The sequence below is a fragment of the Schistocerca cancellata genome, chromosome 4, assembly GCF_023864275.1.
Source record: "Schistocerca cancellata isolate TAMUIC-IGC-003103 chromosome 4, iqSchCanc2.1, whole genome shotgun sequence".
Classification (NCBI taxonomy): Eukaryota; Metazoa; Arthropoda; class Insecta; order Orthoptera; family Acrididae; genus Schistocerca; species Schistocerca cancellata.
This window is the reverse complement of record NC_064629.1, coordinates 610,953,064-610,969,752: the sequence shown is the minus strand read 5'-3', so window position 1 is coordinate 610,969,752 and position 16,689 is coordinate 610,953,064. Positions and strand designations below refer to the sequence as shown.

The window sequence follows — 16,689 nt, the reverse complement described above, 5'->3', positions numbered from 1 at the left end:
CTAAATGATCGCAGAACCATCTGAGCCTTTAATTCAGAGCGTCCACTTGGATCTCTACCAGGTATATGCCTTCGGTCCTGTCGACTATGCTGCAAATGTAGAGCTCTTCTTTCATCTCAAAAGCATGACTGGCGGCCTTTAACACTTGAGATAGCTGCTCTAAACCAGAAAGAATCTCTTCCCATCTAAATTGACACACATCATTGCTACCGACGTGAGCTACCACCTGCAGTTGGCTGCACACTGTCCTCTTCATGGCATCTGGAAGGACCTGTTCCACCTCTGGAATGACTACACTCAGTATGCACACAGAATACACACTGACTTTCTACCCCTCCTTGGCAGCCATGTCTCAAAAGGGCTTCATAATGTATCTAATACTGGAGCTCCCAACTACCAATAATCCCATCCTCTGTAACTGCCCATATCTTGCAGGCTGAGTGGTTTCCTCTAAAACAGGATAAGTGACTGCATCTGGCTGAAGGATATTGTCAGCCACAGACACCACCTATAACCTGTTTTCCTGATGTTTGGCCTCCTGGGAAATCTTTCACAGCACCCCACGCTTTGAGGCGACGTCCTGCTCACTCACAGGTGAGGGATCAACCTCAATGCAAGTAGTAAGTAGGCTGGCCATGGGCGTGGAGCGATCAGCGGACTCCTGGGTCGTACTGGACGTCCGTTGGATCCCCAAAGTCGGCCCTTAAGAAATTCAAACAGTTACCTGAAATTATCGAGCTTTTGAATCCAAGAGATGTCTTTTATGGTGTTGAACTAATACAATAAAGTTAAGAGCTAAAGCAGACTGTGTTATCACAAAAATAAAATATATTGATGTGCACAGTCTTTACTCAACTGTACAATATTATGCTTGAAACTTCCTGGCACATTAAAACTGTGTGCCAGACCGAGACTCGAACCCGGGACCTTTGCCTTTCGTGGGCAAGTGCTCCACCAGCTGAGCTACCCAAGTACGACTCACGACCCGCCCTCGCAGCTTCAACTCTGCCAATATCTCGTCTCCTAGAGTCTCGGTCTGGAACACAGTTTTAATCTTCCAGGAAGTTTCATATCAGCGCACACTCCTCTACAGAGTGAAAATCTCATTCTGGAATATTGTGCTTATTATCCTGTGTGATATCCAACAAAAATATATAGACCAAGATATCATTCTAAAAATTGTATGGGTTTATAAAATGTAAAGTACTAGCACCTAGAGGATTGTATCATCCTGTTTTGCCAGAACGAATAAAGATCGATAAAAACGAAAAACTGTTTCTTTGTGTGTCAAATGTACAGAAGAGAAAATAAATAAATGCAATTAGATAATTTACTGGAACTTGGACAACTGATGAAGTAAATAAAGCTGTGGAAAAAGAATACAAAATTTTAGATATGTATGAAAAAAATAAAATTAGAGAGCAGTCCACATCATTTTGAAACTAATGAATTATATATAAAAACAGTGAAAGAAAAACTGGATATTGAATTAGATCCTGATAAAGTAAAATCCAGGAAAACATGCTGATGCTAAGATATGGCTAAATTCGTTTTGGGTAAAATTTGCACAACGACAAAATATGAGTAAACCCGAGTATGTTACAGACTTACAACAATTCATAAGACACTATTCACTGTCTGGAGTGTCTCCAGACACATCTTTGCTGGCCATTGGAGCTCAGTTCAAAGTGGGTCTCATCACTGAAGCAATTCTACTCCAGTCAATGATATCACAGGCGGAAGACAGGTCTGGAGCCTCCCCATAAAGTGGTGGAAAACCAACCTGACTGTCGCCCACCATTTGGCCCACCAACCTAGGTCCCCTTTGGATGTCATACATGGCACCCTCAGAGCACAGCTGTACATCGACGACATTCTATACCCCATTTTGTTGTCCTTCACGGACAGCAATCATGGGCTTACATTTCAACAAGATAATGCTGACCTGTACACGGCAAGAATTTCTAATGTTTGTCTTTGTGCTTGCCAAACCCTACCTTGAGCAGCAAGGTCATTGGATCACTCCGCACCTGGGAACATTTGGAGCATTATGGACGAGACCCTCCAACCACCTTAGGATTTGGACGATCTAAACAGCCAGCAGGAAAGAATCTGGCACAATATCCCTCAGGAGGACATCCAAAAACTCTGTCAATCAATGTCAAGCTGAATAACTGCTCGCAAAAGCGCCAGAGGTGGATCAAGACGTTATTGTTCTAATAATTTCCGGGTATGCAGCCGGATCCCGTCGACATTCTGCCACGATATTTCGGCCCAGAGACGTCCGGCCATCATCAGGTGAGTACACAACTACTGAAGAGCCCAGGTGCAGTCGCGGTATTTATGCCGAATTTCAGAAGTCACAAGACGTTATTGAATTGCTCAATTTGTGAAGCTCTTTCTCTTGAAGAAATTATACAATTTTTCTGAAACAGTAGTAATTTGTTTGTCTGTACATGCATATCACATCTACCAATTTCCTTCACATTCGGATAATTCCTTCTTGGTGTGTCTTTTTTTATGTTGTAGTGTATTTGTAACAAGTCGTATTCAAATCTGTGTTTCCTGTGATTTCTCTAAATCACTCAAAGAGGATGCCAGGATGGATACTTCAACAGATCATGACCAGTCCTCTGCCTTACACTTCTACATTGTCTACATGTGTTCTGTCAATAATGATGTCTACTGGAGGCTAGATTCTAACTGTCTTTGTATTTCAAAAGGTAGCAGTTTGGTAGGTTCTGGGTCAATGATACCTAAGTCATAGAATTGATGTTTGATTGGCTGCAAAAATTTTTAGCAGACTGCTTATATGAAACAACTCAATTTGCACAAGATTCCATCATCAGCTTGAAAATCTCATTACAGATGCATAGAAGATTTTTTATTTGGTTCTAGTATGACAGTATTTAACCACCATAATTTATATAAAATAAAAGTATGAACAATGTACATGTAACTGGCATCTGACACTCTGTGGAAAGGAGACATTCATAATTCGATGTCAGAATATAAGGGTGACAAGTATTCGAAGAGTGTTCTGGATACAAGTGACAGTAAGCCACTTGGTTGTATGAAAGCCAGTAATTCAGTTTCTGCATTAAGGATGACTGCTATTACATATTTTAGATTTTTATATCTGCTTGAGATATAAACTTGACTAAGGCATCATATGTTCTTGTAGGTGGATCAGCAAGAACTAGGATAGTACATATAGGTTGAGAAGGACCAAGTCGCGATTTGTTCCTGTAAAAAGTTGACTCTGCAGTTTCATAATGCATGCACTGAAATAAAATGTGACTGATATCACAAATTGTGAAATCATCAGACTGACCCTGAGGTATCCTCAATAAGCTGAGCCAATGTAACTGGATCCATGTGCACAATAGACATTATTTTACTTGAGTATTTGGACTTCACAAACCATGGCTGTTTCAGTATGTGTGGCTTTACCCCATATTTGTCGACTATTAGTCCATGCCTCCCACCTTGAAGGAACTGCTTGTTGTTTGAGTTACACAAGGTAGTCAATGTATGGGAGTTTGATGTTCATAGGCCTGCTTTTAATTGCATCTCTTGCTAGATGGTCTGTTTCATGCTTATATATAATGCCAGAATGAGGTTTGATCCAAGCGAAATCTGTAACTTGACCAGTCTTTTTTCCTTGATAATAGTGATCTACTAAATATAAGGTATATTTACAAGCTCATTTGATCCAATTCTGATAGCTAATATATTTTATAATGCTTTGTGAGTCAGTGATTATCACTGCTTTGGAGATTGGTAGAAAGCTTACGCATTTTACCACCTGCAGAACAGCGAGAAAGATGGAAACATCGCCTGGAAGCTGATACTTCCTTTCTTTAGCAGCCTGTGGGCAGGAAAAAGCGCATCCAGTATAACGTTCCATATCCACTTTTGAACCATCAGTGTAAGTGTGAGTACTGGCTGCTCACTTCTTTGAGAGGTATGACTTAGGTGAAAACTGCCCATTTCTGTTCATGTTGCCAGAAAAATCAGCATCTGTCACAGGAATTAATTGTGAAGAGCCACAGTATTCATATTAGAGCATTGGAAGAACTTCAGTTCTCTGAATTTTAGTTTGCAGGTGCTTCCAGTGTGACTACCTTTCATGGAAAAGAAGCTAAGTGTCCTGTGAATGCATATTATTCCCCATGTGAGAGAACAGTTCACATTTTGTGACCAGAGGATGCGAGGTAGAATAGATTGCGATTTGACTGATATTTTATGAGCAGAAAGTCGAACACTGCGGAACAACCTGGCATAGTACGTTTTGTAAAAGGTCAATTACCAATTTTTCCGGAGATATCTGCAACTGAAGGCTGTGGAATGTTTGATTTAGTACGCCTATCGCCTTTGACAGGTCACACACTGACTGATCCAGACTGTTATTCGTCACATACATACAAATATCGTCTACATACTGCAGAATTTTTATAGGAGGAGGGATAATTCTCTCCACCTCAGCAGCATACAGCGCAAAGAGTATAAGACTGAGGATGACTCCTTGCAGGAGACTTGTTGTAAGAAGATGTCCAATCAGTTTATTCCGAAAGCGAATCCAGGTGTGTTTTTCAGCAAAGGAGGTGCTTGCTCCGCAATCAGCTATGGTGGGATTCCTGTGGTTTCCAACTTCCGTAGTGACACAGGTATGTGTACATTATCATATGCACCAACAACATCAAGAAAGACTGCTGTTACATTCTCCATCCATGTGGCCGCGCCATAGGTATCAGATGTTAAAATATTTAAATCATCAATTGTTCCCTTGCCTTCTCGAAACCAATACTGACACCACAGCAGGATTTAATTGGATGCCAACTATCATTCCAAGTAGTTTTTAACCAAGGGCTCTCAAGTTTTGCCAATTCATTAAGAAAGAGAAATAAGTATATATGATGTGGCCTGCTCTTCATCTTTATGTGGCTTCAATACAGATATCACTACTTGAGTTGTCCAGTCTTTTATTAGTGCGCTGTTCATCCAAATTTGATTACATATCTGTAACAGTTTTCTAAGTGCTTTGTCAGGGAGATTTTCTATCATTTCGTAGTGGATGCTGTCCTTGCCAGGTGATGAATTTGCCGCCTTTTGAATATTCCTCATCAATTTGTCATATGAAAATGGTACCACAATAGGATGACTGTGAACTCTGAGTTCTAAGGGATGAAACCCCTGCTCAGCTGCAGAATCGGTGATATTACGTTCATGAAGTCTTCAAGTAAGACACCAGTTAATAATGGCTGACGATTAGTTGAGTTATTGTGCTTAAGAAACTTTCCATCCATCAGTAAGACTAAGATTCACAAAAAGTTTCCAAGCTGTTCCTTTTAATGTATTTTAACTGTATTCGAACTCTCGCAGCTATTTTCTGACACTTTTATCGTTTCGTTGTTTCCAAAAGGTGTGGTACAAATTTTTCGCTGTACTATAGCCTTAGAGCACTCCAATGTCTACCAGACAGGGGGCCGTTGCTTCAAAACAATTACTTCCTTTTTCCTTGGTATAGAAGGTGTTGATTAGATTAGATTAGATCAGATTAATAATTGTTCCATAGATCATGAATACGACACTTTGTAATGATGTGGAATGTGTCAGGTTAATAAAAGATGTCTGTACAAGATATTACATTACACAAAATATTGCATGACACTAATGTTTAAGTTGGCTCTTTTTTCCCTCCCTTAATTTATATCTAAAATTCAGCCAATGAGTAGAAGGAATTGTCATCTAGAAATTCTTTTAATTTATTTTTAAATGTTGGTTGGCTATCTGTCAGGCTTTTGATGCTGTTTGGTAGGTGACCAAAGACTTTTGTGGCAGCATAATTTACCCCTTTCTGTGCCAAAGTCAGATTTAACCCTGCATATTGAAGATAATCCTTTCTCCAGGTGTTATAGCTATGCACACTAGTATTACTTTTGAACTTGGTTGGATTATTAACAACAAATTTCATAAGTGAATATATATAATGTGAGGTTACTGTGAGGATCCCTAGATCCTTAAATAGATGTCTGCAGGATGACCGTGGGTGGGCTCCAGCAATTATTCTGATTACACGTTTTTGAGCAATGAATACTTTTCTACTCAATGATGAATTACCCCAGAATATGATGCCATACGAAAGCAGTGAATGAAAATAGGCATAGTAAGCTAATTTATTGAGATTCTTGAAGCTTCTGTGATAATTGAAATGAGATGTTGATAAACTACTAGGAACCTAACAAATTTTAAAGGAATGAAATTCCTCCTGGACTGTCTCAGTGTGCAGTGGGGACTCTGCTTCCTTGATACACCAGTTGCTGGTTAGATATATAAGAATAGCTGGATTTATGGGGAATTGTCGCAATTTCCAGACGGAAATGTTCTGAGCCAAGAGAGTCTTGTCTAACTGTCCACTTCATAACATGTTGAAAGACAGTGGAGTGGAATGTCAAATCAACAGCCGACGGTTGTTGAGAAGTACTAAATTGAGATTTCTGAGGCATGTGAGCAAATCTTTGCTATCTGCATCATCCAGTTCATAATCCCAAGCAGAGTGGTGTGTGTTGAAGTTTGCACAGGGAAGAAATGGTGTTTGGAGCTGGCCAATAATCTGATGCAGAACAAGATTTCGCTAATTTACGCTGAGTAGGTTTGTAGATCGTGATAATGGGGAGTGAATTACAGTGGCCACTGCTTGCGAATCTGCGTCTGCAAGACTGGTATAAATTTTTTAACTAAAGCATATCCCTAATTGAAATGGCAATACCTACTTTCACAGCCTCTCTGTCTTGTTTAACTGTGTTGCATAGCCTTTGAAGTACACTCGCTGAGACAGCTTAAATAAAGTTTTGCAAATGCAAGTCACCAGTATGTGATTGATGCTGAATTCTCTATAAAGACTCTCACTGTTCAAAATAGTCAATCGTGCATTCCACTGGATGAATTTAAAAGCCATTGTAAGATTTTCAGAATTTTTCAATAGGCATTCCGTATATAATCCTGTGTCGTTACCATGTCTGTGTCATTTTTTAGGGAAAGAAAGATCTGCAGTATTAAGGCACAAAAACTTCTCAACCTGTATGAGCTGTGGTCAGGGGAGTGGGAGGATATGGATTGTTCGGTATTGAGCTCTGTGGACCCTGAGTGTCATATAGCATGTCATAATAGCCATGCTTGTATGACTACAAGTGAATATTTTATTTTTCTAAACCTGGGAAATGGAACCAATATACCACAACTTCACACTTAGGTCGCTGATGGAGTCTATTTTTTTGTCATTTGCAAACGTTCTGGTTTCCTGCAAACTTTAGGCCATGCACTAACAGAGAGCGCTCGAGGTGAGGAATATCAGCAGTAATTTACGCAAATGATGGACACTGTGATGGAATATCAAACGTGTAAGAAAAGCTATAAACGAAAAGTCTCATAGGATTCCGTGTGTTTAGAACAATGAGTGCTACTACGACATTGTGTTCTTACAGGGTGACAGTTATTGAACTATATGAAACAAAATCGTCATAACTTCTGAACCGTTTGCGATAGGACGTTCAAACTGCGCGGTTGGCCGCGGGGCATGATGAGAATTAGTTTGGTTTGTATTAGCGACGAAGCCCACCATTATAAAAACAGGTGACTGTGTGGTGTGCAATGTCGAGTCACTAAATAATCTGTGCGATATTCCTTGATGGCACAGTGACTACAGAACAGTACATGAAGGTTTTGGAAGATGATTTCATCCCAGTTATCCAAAGTGATCCTGATTTCGACAAGACGTGGTTCATGCAAGACGGAGCTCGGATCCATCGAAGCAGGAGAGTGTTTGATGTCCTGGTCGAGCACTTTGAGATCTGCATTCTGTCTCTGGAGTACCCAAATGCCGCTGGAGTAGGTCTCGATTGGCTGGCATATTGTCCGGATCTGAGCACACGTGACTCCTTTTAGTGGGGCTGTATAAAGACAAGGTGCACAGCAATAACCCCAAAATCATTGCTGAACTGAAAATAGCCATTCAGAATGTCACCGACAGTATCGATGTTCTGACACTTCAGTACGTCATGCAGAATTTCGCTATTTGTCTGCGCCACATCAACACCAATGATGGCAGGCATATCGAACATGAGATAACCTAAATTCAAATATATGTGTTGATATTTACATGTTGAATAAAGTGTGTGCAAGCCATAGTTTGTAACTAATTTAATTTTTTTATATAGTCCAATAATTGCCACCCTGTAAATGGAAGGGTGTAAGACAAGGCTGTAGCCTTTCGCCCCTACTCTTCAATCTGTACATCGAGGAAGCAATGATGGAAATAAAAGAAAGGTTCAGGAGTGGAATTAAAATACAAGGTGAAAGGATATCAGTGATACGATTCGCTGATGATATTGCTATCCTGAGTGAAAGTGAAGAAGAATTAAATGATCTGCTGAATGGAATCAACAGTCTAATGAGTACACAGTATGGTTTGAGAGTAAATCGGAGAAAGACAGAGGTAATGAGAAGTAGTAGAAATGAGAACAGCGAGAAACTTAACATCAGGACTGATGGTCACGAAGTCAATGAAGTTAAGGAATTCTGCTACCTAGGCAGTAAAATAACCAATGACGGACGGAGCAAGGAGGACATCAAAAGCAGACTCGCTGTGGCAAAAAAGGCATTTCTGGCCAAGAGAAGTCTACTAATATCAAATACCGGCCTTAATTTGAGGAAGTAATTTCTGAGGATGTACGTCTGGAGTACAGCATTGTATGGTAGTGAAACATGGATTGTGGGAAAACCGGAACAGAAGAGAATCGAAGCATTTGAGATGTGGTGCTATAGACGAATGTTGAAAATTAGGTGAACTGATAAGGTAAGGAATGAGGAGGTTCTACGCAGGATCGGAGAGGAAAGGAATATGTGGAAAACACTGATAAGGAGAAGGGACAGGATGATAGGACATCTGCTAAGACATGAGGGAATGACTTCCATGGTATTAGAGGGAGCTGTAGAGGGCAGAAACTGTAGAGGAAGACAGAGATTGGAATACGTCAAGCAAATAATTGAGGACGTAGGTTGCAAGTGCTACTCTGAGATGAAGAGGTTAGCACAGGAAAGGAATTCGTGGCGGGCTGCATCAAACCAGTCAGTAGACTGATGACAAAAAAAAAATGAAAATATCAAAGGGAATTACGGCACTGAATAACTGAATGGACGTATGGCGCAACTGGACAATGGATACTGCTGAAATATACATATTGGGGATGTTGTTGATGTTTAAATGCTAAGACACACTTTTGTGTGGGAAGGTACTCCACCTCTCTATCTTCAGTTACTTTCTTGGGAAACCTTCTCTCATCAGTGACTAAAAATTCAGACTTTATTTCTGCAAGAATGTCTTTATTAGATAATGCAATATCAACATCTCGAATAATGCTCAACCTCTTTGTGACAAATTTAGTGATTTAGGCCTCCGCACCTTTCTGCCAAGAGACATGAAGTAACTGTAACTTATTTGCTAACTGCCCACATTTAGTTTCAATTTTATACCTGTTTCTGCCAATGGCGGAGATATGAAGAATTTCATGTCTCAAAATGTTCTTTAAACAACACTCTGGTTAGAGTCATCGAGTACAGCTTTCCCACATTACCATTTTCGTCTTCTATAAATACAACATATGAACCCATACCTAAAGACTGGTATGTATTATCCCCCCTAGCATATTTCTTGTTGTTAGGCTAGGGAATGAGTTGCTTCCTACAGGAGTGACCGCTGTGATCTATTCATGCCCTTACTTCCCAACTGTTGTGGAATACGCTGACCCTTGTAATGGCCATTTACACAACTGACACACAAGTTACTGTCTTCTGCTACAACGTCCACATTGTAGGCGACATTTGCAAGCTCACCACATCGACAACCACTACAACATTACTGCAATGTGTGCCACTTGGCTTTACCTTTTTTGGCGCGTTTGCGTCTGAAATTGGTACTTGTCGTGATGATGGTGAACTGTCTTGACTTTTATCTCAGTGTGTTGTGCCAAGGTAGCTAGGTGCTGTGCATTGCAGACTGCGACGAGCCAAATGTATGCGAACAATGAAGTTCCACTCCTTCCTGATAATTCTGAGAACACATTTCAGTTTTACCCGACTGACTCGGGTCCGTAATTTACATTGTTGACGGAAAATGCGTCATGACTGGCTCGGTGGGCACGTACGCACGTCCACGACGACCACTGACTGGTATCGGCCGGGATCACGACATTAGTTACCATTTTAACTATAGCTACTGAGCGTTATTTCCCAGAGAATTGCGGAATTAATTGTTACGAACGATTTTTGTGCATCAAAAACAAACATGACATAGATACGTGAATCTAAACACACCACAGAAAAACATACTGCTGATACAGGAGGAAAAGCATACTGCCGTCCAGCCGGCAGCTGTGACCGAGTGGTTATAGGCGCTTCAGTCCGGAACCGCGCTGCTGTTACGGTAACAGGTTCGAATCCTGCCTCGGGCGTGGATGTGTGTGATGTCCTTAGGTTAGTTAGGCTTAAGTAGTTCTAAGTCTAGGAGACTGACGATCTCAGATGTAAAGTCCCATAGTGCTTAGAGACATTTTTACTGTCGCACACTAAGCTCACAGTTGTGTTGACTCGTCCGTGTCTCAGCGACGAATGCTAGATCTTACTAGCGGAATTCCAGCTCCGTGGGAACATGCCTAGTACAGAATTGCGGTGTTTACTATCATTCGGGTTGATAGTCATCGACGTTACGACGCTCTCCGCGCTACAGCTGGAGGTCTTTGAATTTGTCATCGCAAGTTTTTAAATTCCTTGCCCGCGAATGGCAGTAGTGCGTTTAGAACTAGGAGGAAAGTTGTTTACTGCTTGCAAGTGGGTTTATTTAATAAGATGAAGGAACTAAATGTAAATAGTGGAAAGCATAACAGGTCGAGGAAACGAAGAGGCAAAGAGAAGGAAGTGCCAACAAAACAAGTATCGCACATACACAAAACTGAAACGAAACCAAAATTTTTTGTCATAGTTCTGGGTGAGTTATTTTTCTAGTATTTATTTATTTATGTATTGGTCCTGTGAATCAAGGACACGACAGTGTACAAAACATTTCAGACCACTCCTCAGTTACTATACACAATTTCTTGAAATTGTTTACACACACAATTTTTGCAAAGAGTAATATTAGCCTACATAATATTTTGTCATTCTATACATCGTACAAATACAGTCGTAATTGATGCTACGGTCTTGATTTTTCTACAAACACCCTTACTGTATAGAAACAGTCCTTGACCAGGCAATCCTTCACGGCTGATTTGAAATTGTTTCTGTGGATTTAAATAATGCATTATATACTTTGATGTTGATATGACGAATGCCTTTATGTAGTAGTCTGTATTTGTCTGCTGCACCTGTACGTCATGTATTTGCGGTGTCAGATTCATAATAATTACATTTTCAAGTACGTGAATACATGGAAATGGTAGTATTTTGTTGTCACTACATATTTGTCTACAGGACGATCTTTGGCCTACCACTTCCATTAGTAAAATAAACTTTTTCTGTATGCTAAATTGTTTCAACTTGCTCCACAGTTTGCACAAAATACCACACCATATTTCAGCACTGAGTGAACAGAAGCAAAATATAGACTATGGTCCTGAGATTATCATATGATTTAGAGTTTCTTAGTTTTAGTATGATGAAACATGTTTTGCTTAGTTTTCTGTTTATGTAATCTACAAAGATATCCTATTTCATTTTCCATTGGATTCATAAACTGAGGAACGTTGTACTCCCTATTTTTCCCATTGTTTGTCCATGTATTTCAATATGAGGATTAGCTTGTTCTCCTGTTGTGGTTGGATAATAAGTTCATTGGAACAGTTTCTTCTGGAGTTATAATCAAACTGTTTGCATCAATATACTGTATTACCTCTAGTACTTGCAGAAAACACAGTTGATACATTTTGTATTCCAGTTACAAAGAATATAGTAGGGCTACCTACTTTTATTGTATTTCTTTAACCAGGATAGACTTTTACATACAAAATATCAGTGTACAGTATAAATGTATTGTGAAGAATGTAGCAAACTCTCCAGTTGTTTGATACTCTAGTTTCTATATTTGAATAGTTTATTGAGATATGTGAGTTTCTATTAAATTGTATTTTTTGCCAAGTCTTTGCTAAAATATCTTTTTTGGAGGCAAACTACTATTGTAAAAGCAAATCCATAGAAAAAAATTATAGTTCTGTTCAGATCCTGAAGAGTTATTCAGAGTTTACTTTACTGAATGTTGGAACATTACTGAAAGCTAAGCTTGACGTAAATTAGGAATTAAGTAACTTGGCCACATCTACATATTTCATCTTGTTTATGTGATCCAGCCAACTTGAATAGTGTTTTCCAAACTCATTCTTTGAGAATGCCAGATGGTTCTAGTAACAATTTTTGGGTAACATCTTCCCCTTTGGTTACCTGCTATTAAGATTCGTGAAATGAAGTAAACCCTTGTATTCTATGTTCATTGTTTCATGGCTATTTGACTTGAATTTATTTGAAATTTTCTGTTTAACAGTTGCATAATTTATTTTATTTTGGTATAATTCAGTGAGTTTATAATGTTTTACAACACATTATATGATTTGTCACACATATTGTGTGGAATGAAAATACCACAAACTTCTATTAGTGTCAATATAAAGGGTTAACTGTGGAGTCACAATACTGTGAGCAAGTGTTTGCCCCTTAAGTTTGGTAGGAGTATTTTTATGTACTATATTTTTACGCCTAGTAGAAACAAATGCATGTAAATGTAAGAGACACACAATTTGACACATATGCCTCTGCACTACCTTTTTCCCTATCCTTTCTTAGATGATTTTCTTCTTGATGTTAACCCTTTCAGGGGTAAAATTTATTTTGTATATAGCCTATTTGAGAAATAAAATGTAAAAAAAAAAAAACTGTCTTTCTTTGTTATAAATTTATTTTGTTTTGGTACTTCCACTATCAGAATTTTTGGCTAACCGATTTTGAAAATTGGTGAAGTTGGTGGGCATGTGTCCCACAAACCTAACTTGATCATTATTTTCATGGGAACCTAGGATTTCCAGAGTTAAATTTCTAATTTCATGATGATTTTATCTGGATGGTACTATGGAAAAAAAGTGTAACAAATCAGTATCAAATCACGTTCATTCTCCTGACACTGAAAAATGTGAAATATAACACACAAGTTTTTAATATAACATTTGATGATGGTTTTGACATACCACACACCAATGGTTTCATGTTTTGTGAAGTTTTGTGGGTCACATATGTCCCAGTAAATACAGATTATGCATGAACCAGTAGAATTACTGAGGTGCGTAGTAATGTTTCAAAGCAATGTCTGTGATTTATAAGAACAGGCTGTTAGCCACTTAAGCCATTCATGGACTATATGAGATAGTGATTCACTGATTTTCATGAAGCAAGCAGAGCCTAATTTGATTGCTCACAGGCTTCTGTATATCTACCCCATGGTCCATATTATTTTTCTCAGAGTTACAAAGGCATCTCACTACATGCTAGCACAATACATATACATAACCATTATGGTTCAGATCTGGCAAATTTGGGGGCTGGCACATCAATTGGAACTTGCCACCGTGTTCCTCAAACTGCTCCATCACACTCCTGACCCTGTGACATGGCGCATTATCTTGTTGAAAAATACCACTGCCATAGGGAAACATGATCGTTATGACAGTCATGACAGGGTGTACGTGGTCCGCAACCATTGTAATATACTTCTTGGCCATCATGGTGCCTTGCACAAGCTCCACTGGACCAATGGACACCCATGTGAATGTTCAGAAGAGCATAAAGGAGCCGCGGCCAGCTTGTCTCTATTACGCAGAACGTGTCAAGGTGCTGTTCCCTTGGAAGATGACGGATTTGCGCCCTCCTGTCAGCATGATGGAGAATGTATCGGGATTCATCAGACCGTGCACTGCCTTGCCACTGCGTCAACTTCCAGTGCTGGTGGTCATGTGCCCCATTTCAGTCATGGTTGCTGATGTCTTAACATTGGCACATGCATGGGTTGTTGGCTGCGGAGGCCCATCGTTATGAGGTTTTGAAGCACTTTGTGTTCAGGCATGCTTTTACTCTGCCCAGCATTAAAATCTCATGTTAGTTCCACCACAGTTTGTCTCTGTCCTGTTTTACCAGTCTGCCCAGCATACAGTGTCCGACATCTCTAATGAGGGGTGGCCCCCCACACCCACATCATTTGGATGTAGTTTCAACTTGGTTTTGCCATGAGTTGGAGACACTCATCCAGCACTCCTTGAACACCTGCGAAATCATGCAGTTTCTGAAAAGCTCGTACCAAGCTTCCAGGCCACCAAAATCTGCCCTCATTCAAACTCAGACAGATTGTGTGCCATCCCCTTTGTACACACACTCACTGATACTACGTGCATTGTGCATGTGTCTGACCAGCAGTCATTCCTTGCCAGGTACGCTGCTATCACTTGGATGGGTTATATCGATAGTAGGTAGGTGCTCATAATGTTGTGGCTGATCAGTGTGGGTGTCCCATGTATTAAGACAAAACGCAAGTTCAAAAACATTGAGACAAGTAGATAACTGTCTTGTACCAGTCCATTGTTGTTGTAATTTTGCGAGCCCATACCTATTACCTGATTATTGCATCAATTAACACAGCAATTAATTGTGATGTCATCCTTCTAAATGAACAGCAGTACGATAAAAAACAGGGGGCTAGGTGAGAAAAAATTTACAATCTGTGCAACAGAATGCCACAGAATCTGAGCCAGCACCACAATACCACATTGAGGCAATTGTGCACGAGATAATTAGTAAATGAATAAGCGTTTGGGTGGGATCCGATAGAGCTGCACTGTATAATGCTGAAAGTGTGTCATTACTGTGGGGTAACACTTGGACATTGGCAACAAAATGGTACAATGAAAGTTTATTTTATTATTGTTTAGTTAAACAGGACCCTAATTGATAATGTTTTATTTGGTGGAGCTCAAAGCAAGAAAATAACTGTTATGCACTAACAAATGTCTGTCTGATCATGACACACAGTTAGTTAGGGCAATTAACATAGTGCCTTGCAGTAAGGATACTCCTCAGTGGAAATTAGTGAGAATAATTAATGACTCCAGGACAAATGTTTTGAAGAATAATTTACAGGTGATGACCTGGGATGAAATTTATAATGAACCACATTTAATCTATTCAATGATAAATTCACATAATTATTTGAAAATAGATTTCCGCACAAGCTAATCTGGAAGGACACAAAACAACCATGTAAAAGACTGTACATTATTATTGAGATTAAAGTATCTTGTGAAAGGAAAAGGGAAATGTATCTTTTTGGCAAGAACAAGTAAGAATCCTGCAGTAGTTGCACACTACAAAAACTACCCAAATGTTGCTAAGAAAGATTATTAAAAAACAAGAAATGTGTACATACTTCCAGAAAGCAGTAATCCTGAAAACAGACTTAAGGCTATATGGAACGTAGTGAAACGAGGAGTAGGACAGCCAGCCACAAAACAAGATAACATCGCAACTGAGCTGAGTGAAAGGGCTGTAAATGATGAGTCTTAGGTAGAAAATGTATTTAATAATCATTTCTTAAATATAGTGGAAAACATCGGGACAAACAGTTCAAGAGAAAAATCCCAGCAGTATGTCGAAAAAGTAATTCTCAGGAAATTCGATCATATGAATACCAACTTCTCCTGCTGAAATTAAGAAAATTATACATTCTCTCAAAAATTAAAGCTTCCAGTAGTGTTTCCAATAAAGTACTAAAGATTTTCCCCCCATATAATAAGCTTATACTTATCCAAAATATGTAATGCATCATCTAACTCAAGGAATTTTTCCATAAAAACTGAAGTATACCAATGTTAAAGCCCTCATTAAGAAAGGTGATAAGAGACATATCAATAACTACTGACCTGTTCCACTCTTGATATCATTTTCCAAAATTTTTGGAAAGATGATGCTTTGTAGAATAGTATCTCACTGTAGCAACAATAATATCCTCAGCAAACCACAGTTAGGGCTTCATAAAGGTTTCTCTTCTGGGAATACCATTTACATGTTCAGTCACCAGATTTTACAAGCAATAAATAATAAAGCAGCACCGGTTGGTATTTTCTGCAACCTATCTGTCATTTGACTGTGTGAATCACAGTATTCTCCTAGATAAATTTATGTTTTATGGGATTGATAATATAGCAAATCAGTGGATAATGTCACATTTAACCAAATGAAAGTTGTAGTTGTATTTTGTAATTTAACCAATATAGTTTGTGGACATAGTTCTGACTGGGGAGAAAGTATATATGGGGTTCCACAAGCTCAATCTCAGGTCCATTATTGATCGTCATATATGTAAACAATCTTCCCTCCGATACATAGCAAACAGAATCAGTTTTTACAGTCGACACTAGTATTGTAATCAATCCAAGCATACATGCATAAACAGAAGAAATTGTAAACAAAGTTTTTAAAAGTATCATTGACAAGGTTTCTGTGAATTGTTTCACCTTCAGTTTAAAAAAAAAAAAATGCAACACATTCAGTTCTGCACATCTATGGGTATTACACCAATGATAAGTGTAACAACAAGTAATT

The 16,689-nt window shown here is 39.1% G+C and overlaps 1 protein-coding gene across 1 annotated transcript in view; it reads left to right on the top strand.

The window, feature by feature from the left end:
* The first annotated feature begins 10,612 nt into the window (after window positions 1–10,612).
* Window positions 10,613–16,689, top strand: part of LOC126184444 (probable C-mannosyltransferase DPY19L1) — a 227,090-nt gene continuing 221,013 nt past the window's right edge. Inside the window, exon 1 of the mRNA XM_049926835.1 lies at window positions 10,613–11,044. Coding sequence (XP_049782792.1) covers window positions 10,906–11,044 — 139 coding nt within the window. The 5' untranslated portion in view covers window positions 10,613–10,905. The remainder of the gene's footprint in view (window positions 11,045–16,689) is intronic.